Consider the following 11,074-nt stretch of genomic DNA (forward strand, 5'->3'; position numbering starts at 1 on the left):
TTTTTTTTTTTTTTTTTGTAGGTCATTTTCTTTTGACAAATCTTTTATTGGAAAACATGAAAAATACAGCTAAAAAAAGCAAAAAAGAAGGAAGGATAGTGAATGTTGCATCAGCAGCACATGATTTTGCATATTCTCAAGGAATTCTTTTTGACAAAATTAATGACAAAGAGAGGTATATATATATATATATATACATACATACATACATACCATAATTACATATATATATTTTTGATAATCGTGATATCTGGTTCAAATTTTATATATTTCGACTAAATTCACGGAGTGTCTACTACTTTCCACTAGGGGTGAACAATCGGTGTTCGGTTTGGTATTTTCAAAGTTTGAATTTGGTAATTTGGTAATCGGTATTTGGGAGTAGATATCACCAGGGGCGGAGCTACCCTTTATATAGGGGGTTCATCCGAACCTCCTTCGGTGAAAAATTATACTATATTTACATGGTTAAATTTTTTTTTTTTTTTTTTATGTATATATAGTCAATGTTGAACCTCCTTCGGTTAGTTCCTCCTTCGGTTAGTTCGTATGATCACTTGTGAACCCCCTTACTGAAAATCCTGGCTTCGCCAATGGATACCACATACCATTCTTTTAAATCTCGGTTCGATAATTTGGTAATTGGTAAATTAAACTTTGATTCGGTACGGTATTTGGTAATACTATATTATAGTTGAAAATGTGCAAACTACGTTTAAACTTCAACAACAACAAACCCAGTGTATACCCACATAGTGGGGTCTGGGGGGTGAAATGTACGCAGTCCATACCACTACCTCCGGAGAAGTAGAGAGGTTGTTTCCGGTATACCCTCGGCTTAAGACAAAGAATAAAAATTAAAGTTGTAATAGCACATGAAACAGAAGAAATAACAGAAATAAGACACTATATTTAATAGAAATCCTATTTAGTATTCTTTTTTGTGCTTTATATGTGTGTGTATTAAATAATTCAGTATTCGAAAAATACCGAATACCAAACAGTATTAATATCTCATACCAAATCCAATCTCGAATACCGTAATGTTGAAACTTTACTCCCAAATATCGTACCAAATACCGAATTACTGAATACGAATTATCAAATTTTTGGTTCTATTCGGTAATTCGATATTTGGTATTTTATGCCCAGCCCTACTTCCCACCAATAACAGATACTAAATAACTCTATCTACCAAAGCGAGAACACGGGAAAAATCATCTAATATTTTTTATCCGCCAGGATTTTTCTTTATCAATCTAGATATTTATTAAAAAAAGTTATAGAAAAAAAATATATTTTAATTATCAGTTAATATTATACCAAATACTACTATTTTCATCATCTCAACAATAAATAATGTGATTTAATGTTTGTATGAATATATATTTTCTTATATCGTCAGTATATATAACTTAATATTTTTTTTTTTATATATATTTGTTTCCAGCTATAATAAGCTACATGCTTATGGACAATCAAAGCTAGCTAATATACTGCATTCAAATGAACTCGCAAAGCGCTTAAAGGTAATTTCGATAATCGAAATATATTTAGTCATGTTAGTATATTCACTTTTAAATTTTGTAATTTCACAACACGAATCGTGATATATTTTTTATACTAATCTTTTTTAAAATTTTTTCATAAATAGGAAGAAGGGGTAAATATTACTGCTAATTCTATTCATCCTGGCCCAATTGCCACCAATATTATGCGTTACAACACTATCATTCATGGTGAAGAAAAAATTCCCCTACTCTTTAATTTTTAAATTTATGGAGCTATAATTTTAAAAGCTTAATGAATTCAACGGTAAGAATCTTAAAGGTTGAATTCATCGAATTTAGATCTTCGATTCGTTTCTGATAGTCTCGACTATCCCCGAATTATGGTCAAAGTTGTTACGACACACTTCAACTTCACAGGGGGTCCTATTACCTTCTTAATTCAATTTTAACGTATTTTTGTCACTTTTTTGTACTGACGTGACACCTTTATTACATAAAAATGGGCCCCACATCAAAGGTGCCACATCAGCTAAAAAGATTGACAAAAGGTGCCACGTCAACCGAAAAGAATGACAAAAATACGCTAAAATTTAGTTCCGGGGGTAATCGGGCCCCCGTAAAGTTGAAGTGTGTCATAGCAAATTTGGTCATAGTTTAGGTAATATTAGATGCTTTACTCTTTTTGTTCAAAGTCGTCTTCTATTTTGCCTCGGACTCTCCAAAACAAATGCAATGCCTGGTGTCGGATCCTTCAAAAATGCACTACTTTTAAAGAGTCCGAGCAATATAGTTTGTATTCGATCTCGAGTTTAACCCTATTTTCTCCCTTCCCAAAACTTTTTAACCATCTTGTAGGAATAATTAACTGGATTGGTAAATATGTGCTCAAGAATATTGAACAGGTATGCTACTTAACTTTACTTAAACTTGTAAAATGTTAAATAAGTAAATACACGCGTCTTACATGGTATCCTACATGGCAATTCACGTGAGATGTCAGGTAGGACACCCCACATCACACATGTAACTATTTGTTCAACTTTATTCACGTGAGATGTCAGGTAGGACACCCCACATCACACATGTAACTATTTGTTCAACTTTATGATGGTTTAAGCTTTAGAGCAATTGGTAAAGTTGCTGCCATGTAATGAGGAGGTCACGGGTTCAAGCCTTGGAAATAGCCTAAATGCAAGGTAAGGCTGCGTACAATACACCCTTGTGGTGGGGCCCTTCCTCGAAACCTGCCCATAGCGGGAGCTTTAGTGCACCGGGCTGTCCTTTTTTTACGATGGTTTAAGCAGTGGCGGAGTCAAAATTTTCATTGAGGGGGTTCAGAGTATATATATGAACTAGTCGAAAGGGATTCAAGATCTACTATATATGCATAAAAAATATTTTTAATCATGTAAAAATAGTATAATTTTCCATCGAAGGGAGTTCAGATGAACCTCTGGAGCAAAGGTGGCTCTGCCACTGGGTTTAAGTGTCTATTTATGTATACCGAAAGTTGAAGGGCATAAATACAAGCTGATGCCAAGTTAAAGAGCACGTTTATGTATTATGTTTTTTTTTCTTTGCTTACATATAGTTTCATCCCTTTGATTATAGGGAGCATCAACTACATGTTATGTGGCATTACATCCAAAGGTGAAAGGGGTAAGTGGTGAGTACTTTTCAGACAACAACATAGCAACAAACACAACAACTTCTTTGGCTAAGGATTCAGAATTAGCAAAGAAACTATGGGAATTTAGCTTGGATTTGACCAATCCCAAGTGATTACATGGTTGACACTGGAATCGTCAAATGGGCGAGTTGGGTTGAATCTGAACGAATCAGGAGGCGATGAGAGTTAATAAATGGATGGGTTAAATTTGGATGAATCAGGCGAGTCATGTTTTCATGATTGTATTTTGTTAGTTGGGCTAAGTCAGTCCAAATATACTTTTACATAGCGTAGTATTATCTACTTTGGATCTCGATACTTGTGCTCGTGTAAGGTAACTGAAGCCGATTGTGGTTGGTTAATCCGATCAATTCAGCTCATCGATGGTCGGCAAGTATGATGGTCCTGCATGTATTTCGTGTGTATCTCACCGGTGGATTTAAAAAACCTCACGGATTGACTTGGGTTACAAGTGTGGTTCTGGCTGTATTAACCACATCTTTTGACGTAACTGGTTATTCCTTACCTCCTGACCAAATTGGTTATTGGGCAGTGAAAATAGTAAGAGGTGTCCCTTATGCTATTTCTGTAATAGGATCAACTTTGGTCGAATTATTGCACGGAAGCACTACACAAGTACCTCATGGAATTAGTTAAGATGTGTATAAACTGACTCAAACTTGAACAAATGTTCTCGATACTTGTGCTGGTGGGAGGTAATAGGTAACTCGAGGTATGCACAAACTGACTCGAACACCACGATTATCAGGACAGGCTCTCTTATGTCAATTATCAATAAATATTGTAGTAAAAAATTCTCAATTCTCTTCACCAATAATGTAAAGATGAAATCCAAACAGCTCATAAGACGAATCCAATTTAATATTCTTAAGAATTCTATAAAGATAATAAAGACAAATGTATCCAGAGCATACTTATTCAACCACTTTTTGATGCCAGTTAAGATCAAGTGTCATTACAGTACCATTACAATCATATTCAATCATAAAGGGCAGCCCGGTGCACTAAAGCTCCCGCTATGCGCAGGGTCCGAGGAAGGGTCCCACCAAAAGGGTGTATTATACGCAACCTTACCTTGCATTTCTGCCAGAGGTTATTTCCAAGGCTTGAATCCGTAACCTCCTGGTCACATGGTAGCAACTTTACCAGTTACTCCAAACAACCATATTCATCACAAGAAGACTAAAATGCCACAATGCCAGTCCGCTTGTAAAGCTTTACGACTGTTAAGAAATGGACCATAGACCTGACTCAATGTCAAGATTTGTCTTATGAAGCAATGTATGCCAAGACCATACAGCGACTACAACTCGTATCCTCTGCCAGTCTGCTTGTAAAGCTTTACGACTGTTAAGAAATGGACCATAGACCTAACTTAACGTCAAGATTTGTCTTATGAAGCAATGTATGCCAAGACCATAAAGCGACTACAACTCGTATCCTCTGCCAGTCCACTTGTAAAGCTTCACGACTGTTAAGAAATGGACCATAGACCTGACTCAACGTCAAGATTTGTCTTATGAAGCAATATATGCCAAGACCATAAAGCGACTACAACAACTCGTATCCTCAACCAACATGGGACTTTAACAACCCCTCTCTCCTCGTCCGTCCCCTCTATCTTACCGGGTATGGACATTTGGAGCGTGGACAACATAACATTAGAGCGCAATATTGGTAAACCGAGAAAATGGAGATTGGCCTCCTTCAACCTAAAAACTTCTTCATGAGGTGAGGATGGTTCAAGATCATGTAAAGAGATTACATTCCATAACCTCAACTAATGTGAGTTTCTAGCAAAGACATTCGAGTTTCTCCAGTCACAAAATCAACAAGCGACAACAAGTAACGGATCCATATAGCTGACTGCAACGCATGAAACGTTTGCAAACTGGGAATGATGTAATATGTGACAGTGGCATTCTATGAAACCAAAACGAAGAACCAACTAGTTCCAGACGACAAAGTAATGGGAAACAATGGCGAAAAGAAATGTTCCAGCTGCACATAAGTATGTCCTTATCAGATATTATATCATGCTGCAAAGGTACAGCAATATATATTATCTTCGAAAAACTTAATTAATTCTCTTCGTGAAAGGCTATTGGGATCGATCACTTCAACCTTCCTTGGCGTGGAAGGTTGCACCAAGAGAAAAGAAAATTGTTCTTCTTAGCAGCTTTTTCAACCTACCGAACCTCAACTTTATAACTTAAAGAAAAGCAAAGAACAGCAAGAACTGCTACTAATCTACAACGAATCTGAGTTTCATATATAACGAAAGCGCCATACATACAATAATGGTGAACAAATGAACAAAGATCGAAACAAACATTCCATGTACGTTGTATAAATACAATTCCTATGCACAACGGGCTTGATGACTATATAAACATTTATATATAACAAAACTAGCCGCTAACTTAATCTTACCAATCAATGAACTCCGCCTTAGTCCCAAACAAGTTGGCTTCAGCGCGATGACCTACTCCTACAAGAATGCTTGCGAAAAAATCAAAATCCCTTAACTGAACTCTGCCAAACCTCAACATATTGTTGGTCTTTTCTTGTAACAAACATTCTGTTCCCTCCGAAACCGAAGTGAGTTATCCTATCTCCACAATAATCTTTTGCTCTTCCCATAAAGTTCTTCCTAAAAACTCGATCTTCTGGTCGAAACTTACCATTTTTCGAATTGATAAGAACCTCAGACCACAATTCAACGTTTCCACCTTTAGTACAAAACACTTGATTCCCATGGCTCTCGATTTTGCACCCGATTCCTTCCTTTTTACCATTCTTTACCTTCCTTTCATCACCGAGACAAAACCAAGCATTGTCAGCACCAATGTACCTCAAATCGGCAAGAAAAACCTCGCCCGAATGTACACCAACTTTAAAAATAGCAGACAAACTATCCGAAACTGTGATATCGGAGAAACAATCAACATTTTCCTTTATCTCCCACACCGCATTCCCGGACCTTAAATCCCAAAACTTAATATTCCCAAGTACACTAGAAGGACCACTATGTGAACCAGCAGACATTAACAAGTTATAACTAGGTAACCATCTTAACTTAGTAGCTGGAATAGCTGAATCCAATTCAGCACCAAAGATTTCATAATGACCAATCTTACTAACCGGTTTAAAATCATCGTTAATATCATATATCATTATACAATTCGAATTCCTCCTACACGATTCAAAACTCGTAAACAACAATTCATTTGATGATCCAATAGCCTGAACAGTTGAACCAGATTTAGTCACATTGTCCCAATTAACATTCTTCCTAGCACATCCATCAACAACATCAAGAATCTGTAAACCAGAAAAATCAGTAGCACCAATAGCCAACATTCTTGAATCTAAACATAACATAGAATCTATAACAGCAAATTCAGTCAAGATTGTTGATTTTCTCTTTAATGACCAATCAAAACAAGTAATCTTACAACCATGTGCTACTTGTACTGCACCATTATCTGTTGTACAAATTGATGTAACTGAATTTCTACCACATAAAGGTAAAAGAACTGATTTTTCTAAATCAAAAGGCATAAACTGAGATGGGTTTAACTCAGAATTCAATACAAGTTGTTCTACACCATAAAATTTTGCTTCAAATATCAAATCTTGAATATCAAAGTTCTTAGCTTTTGAAGGTAAGTTACCAGTTCTTAAAAGGGATAGTAAAATTGAGAAAATTTCAGGGTCTCTATCAATAAATGGAATTGAATTACAATTATATTCAAAATTGTTGTAAATTGTTGAAAAAAGGGAATTTGAACCTGCTTGTTTAAGGGTTTGTTTGGTTGTTTGAAAAGGTGTGCCACCAACATCAATGGTAACTATGTTGTTGTGATTGAAGGTATGTGAAAGGGGATTTGATTCAACAAAAGGTGGCATTTTTATGAGAAAAGACAATGATATTTTCAAGAATGTGAAATTTCTAGAGGAATTTATGGTACTTAAAACACCAAAAGAACAAAGATTGAAACAAATAAGACAACTAATGGAGAGAGCTAAATTATGGGTTGTTGAGGTTGTTAGAAGAATCAAGAATGGTTGACAAATGTGGGAATTTATTAGGGAGTGGGGGGGGCCAAGAACGACCTTAGACTAGTAGATTTTTTAGAGTGATGATTTTTTTTGTTTCTCATCGAATGCTCGATAGTCGGGTTGGAGCTCGACTAAATTTAAATTTGCATCAGAAAGATAGGTAAAATGCTTTGTAACAAAAATTATATTGTATGAAGGGAAACTCGAACTTGAGACCTCTAACTAAAGATGAAAAAGTATTTACTACTCCACCATAATATTTGTAGGTGAGTGATTTTTCTTTTACCACATGAGTTCTATTAAGAGAGGAGTCCAATGTGGACCAAATTTCTGGTCTTTGTTTATACCTTCTTCTTTGGAGGAGCTGTTTGGTTTGTGTCAGGACGGAGCTAGGTAGGATCGAGGGACTCGGTTGAACCTTCTTAAAAAAAATTATACTATTTATATTCAATTAAAATATTATTTTCTGACCACCTAAACGGTCCAGTCGACCTCGCTGGGCCATACTAGGCTGCTCCTCAGCCTGCCTGGGATCCCCAAGTTGATTTTCGGCCCAAAATAGGCTCGGGCCCAGGCCCACCCCCGAAACTATGGGCTATAACACAATGATTTGGACCGAAAATGGTCCGTTCGCGCTGTTTTGCCCGTATGACCACTCATACGACCCCGTTGACCCTGTAGGGCCACAGTAGGTTACTTCTAAGCCTGCTTGGGAGCCCTCGATTGATTCTTGGCCCAAATGCGCTCCACACTCAAAACCATGGGCTATGGTCCGTTTGCGCCATTTCGCCCGTCTGACAATACAAACGTCCTCGCCAACCCTGCGGGCACACTAGGCCGCTTCTCAACCTACCTGGGAGCCCCCTGTCTATTTTTCGCCCAAAATACGCCTGGTCCCACCCTCAAAACCGTGAGCTATGACACACTGATTTGGCCCAAAAATGGCCCGTTCGCATTGTATCGCTTGTCTGACCATCCAAACGGCTCCGTCGACACCGCCAGGCCATATTAGGCTGCTCTACAGCCTGCTTGGTAGCCCTCGATCACTTTTCAACCTAAAACATACTCGAGCCACGAGCCCACTCTAAAATAATCTGATTTGGCCCGAAAACGTCCCTTTTGCACCATTTCGCTCGTCAGACAACCTAAACGGCCTCACCGACCATGCCGGGCCACACTAAGCCTCTGCTCAGCTTGCCTAAGTCGCTCCCCAGCTTGTTTGGGACAGTCCGATCGATTTTTGGCCAAAAACACGCCCGAACACCGGGTCCACCCCAAAAACCGTAGGCTGTAGCACACCGATTTGGCCCGAAAACAACCCGTTCGCGCCGTTTCACCCGTTTGATCACACAAACCGCCCAAAAAACCACAAAGGCTCACACAAGGCCGCTCCCCAGCCTGTTTGGGCAGCTCGATCAATTTATGGCCAAAATCACGCCCGGCCCCTTAGCCCACCCAGAAAACGGTAGGCTATAGAATACCGATTTGGCCCGAAAATGGCCCATTTGTGTCGTTTCGCTCGTTTGACCACCCAAACCGCCCAAAAAACAATAAAGGACCATACTAGCCTGCTCCTCAGCGTATTTGGGATAGACCAGTCAATTTTTGGCCAAAATAATGCCCGATCCTGGGCCCACCCCAAAAATCGAATGATATAGCACATCGATTTGGCCCGAAAACATCACGTTTCACCCGTTTGACCACCCAAACTGTCCAAAAAACCACAAAGGCTCACACTAAGCCTCTCTCAGCCTGTTTGGGCAACTCGGTCGATTTTTGGCCAAAACACGCCGGGCACCCGAGCCCACCCTAAAACACCGTGGGCTATAGCACACCGATTTTTCTCAAAAATGGCCCATTCTCACCGATTCACCCGTTTGACACCATAAAAACCACAAAGGCCCATACTATGCCGCTCCCCATCCTGTTTGGGGCTGCTCGGTCAATTTTTGGCCATAATCACGCTGGGCTCCCGGGCCCACATCGAAAACCATAAGCTATAGCACATCGATTTGGCCCGAAATGACCCATTCACACCGTTTCGCCCGTTTGACCACCCAAACTGCCTAAAAACCACAAAGGCCCACACTAGGTCACTCCACAGCCTGTTTGGGGCAGCTCGGTTGATTTTTTGTCAAAAATACGCTCGAGCCTTGGGACCACCCCAAAAACCGTGGGCTATAGCACACCGATTTTGCCTAAAAATGGCCCGTTCGCGTTGTTTCACCCGTTTGACCACCCAAACCGCCTAGAAAATCATAAAGGCCAACACTAGGCCACTCCCCAGCCTGTTTGAGGCAGCCCAGTCAATTTTTGGCCAAAATCACGTCCGGTCCCCGATCCCACCCCAAAAATCATGGGTTATAGCACACAAATTTGGCCAGAAAATGGCCCGTTTGTACCGTTTCGCCCGTTTGACCACCCAAACCGCCCAAAAAACCACAAAGGCCCACACTAAGTCGCTCCCCAGCCTGTTTGGGGAAGCCCGGATGATTTTTGGCCAAAAACATGCCCTGTGCTGGGGCCCACCCTAAAAATTGCAGGCTATAGCACAATGATTTGGCTAGAAAATGGCCCATTCGTGCCGTTTCGCCCGTTTGACCACCCAAACCATCAAAAAATACAAAGGCCTACACTAGGTCGCTCCCCAGCCTTTTTGGTGCAGCCCGATCAATTTTTGACCAAAATCACCCCCGACCCCGGGCCCACAATGAAAATCGTCGGCTATAGCATACTATTTTGGCCCGAAAATAGCCCGTTAATGCCGTTTTACCAGTTCGACTACCCAAACCGCCCAAAAAACCACAAAGGCCCACACTAGGTCACTCCCGAGCCTATTAGGGGCAGCCTGATCAATTTTTGACAAAAATCACTCCCGGCCCCCGAGTCCACCCCAAAAACCATGGGAAGCACACCAATTTGGCCCAAAAATGGTCCGTTCGCATTGTTTCAACCTTTTGACCACCCAAATCGCCCAAAAAAAACCACAAAGGCCAATACTAGGCAACTACCCAGCCTGTTTAGGGCTGCCCGATCGATTTCTAGCCAAAATCACGCTTGGACGCCTGGCCCACCCTGAAAAGCGTGGGCTATAGATCACCAATTTGGCCCAAAATGGCCTGTTAGCATCGTTTCGCCTATTTGACCACCCAAATTGCCCAAAAAACCACAAAGGCGCACGCTCGGCCGCTCCCCAGCCTGTTTGGGGTGGCTCGGTTGATTTTTGACAAAAAACACACATGAACCCTGGGCCCACCCACAAAATTGTGGGCTATAGCACATAAATTTTGCTAAAAAATGGCTCATTTGCGCCGTTTCGCCCGTTTGACCACCTAAACCATCTAAAATACTACAAAGGCCCACACTAGGCCGCTCTCCAACCTGTTTGGGGCCGCCTGATCGATTTTTGGCAAAAAACATGCTCGGCCACTGAGCCCACCCCCAAAACCATGGGCTATAACATACCGATTTGGCCCGAAAATGGCCCGTTCACGCCGTTTTACCTGTTTGACCACCCAAACAACCTACAAACCCACAAACCCTCACATTAGGCTGCTTTCCAGCTTGTTTGGGGTAGCCCTATTGATTTTTGGCAAAAAACATGCCTGGCCCCAGGGCCACCCCAAAAATCGTAGGTTGTATCACACCAATTTGGCCCGAAAATAGCCCTTTCATGTTGTTTCACCCGTTTGACCACCCAAACCACCCCAAAAACCATAAAGGCCTATACTAGGCTGCTCCCCAGCCTGTTTGGGGTAGCCCGTGTGATTTTTGGACAAAATTACGACCGTCCCACGGGACCACCTAG

General features: G+C 40.6%; 2 protein-coding genes across 3 annotated transcripts in view; one reads left to right on the forward strand and one right to left on the reverse strand.

Moving 5' to 3' along the window:
* LOC107851571 (short-chain dehydrogenase TIC 32, chloroplastic) overlaps window positions 1-3,951 on the forward strand; it is an 8,103-nt gene extending 4,152 nt beyond the window's left edge. Inside the window, exons 4-8 of one of the 2 annotated variants that reach the window (XM_047403316.1) lie at window positions 22-175; window positions 1,451-1,529; window positions 1,655-1,739; window positions 2,367-2,413; window positions 3,123-3,951. In XM_047403316.1, the coding sequence (XP_047259272.1) occupies window positions 22-175; window positions 1,451-1,529; window positions 1,655-1,739; window positions 2,367-2,413; window positions 3,123-3,293 (536 nt within the window). In that variant the 3' untranslated portion in view covers window positions 3,294-3,951. The remainder of the gene's footprint in view (window positions 1-21; window positions 176-1,450; window positions 1,530-1,654; window positions 1,740-2,366; window positions 2,414-3,122) is intronic. The other variant, XM_047403317.1, reaches the window with a different exon arrangement.
* A 1,490-nt stretch (window positions 3,952-5,441) lies between these two features.
* Window positions 5,442-9,461, reverse strand: LOC107851562 (BTB/POZ domain-containing protein At5g41330). The gene has a single exon (XM_047403318.1). The coding sequence runs from the start codon at window positions 7,111-7,113 to the stop codon at window positions 5,716-5,718; it is 1,398 nt and encodes a 465-aa protein (XP_047259274.1). The 5' UTR covers window positions 7,114-9,461; the 3' UTR covers window positions 5,442-5,715.
* Between the last annotated feature and the right edge of the window lie 1,613 nt (window positions 9,462-11,074).

Source organism: Capsicum annuum, unplaced genomic scaffold, assembly GCF_002878395.1.
Source record: "Capsicum annuum cultivar UCD-10X-F1 unplaced genomic scaffold, UCD10Xv1.1 ctg3868, whole genome shotgun sequence".
NCBI lineage: Eukaryota > Viridiplantae > Streptophyta > Magnoliopsida > Solanales > Solanaceae > Capsicum > Capsicum annuum.

Coding starts and splice junctions, on each gene's coding strand:
- LOC107851562 (XM_047403318.1), bottom strand. CDS start 7,113: ATGCCACCTTTTGTTGAATCAAATCCCCTTTCACATACCTTCAATCAC.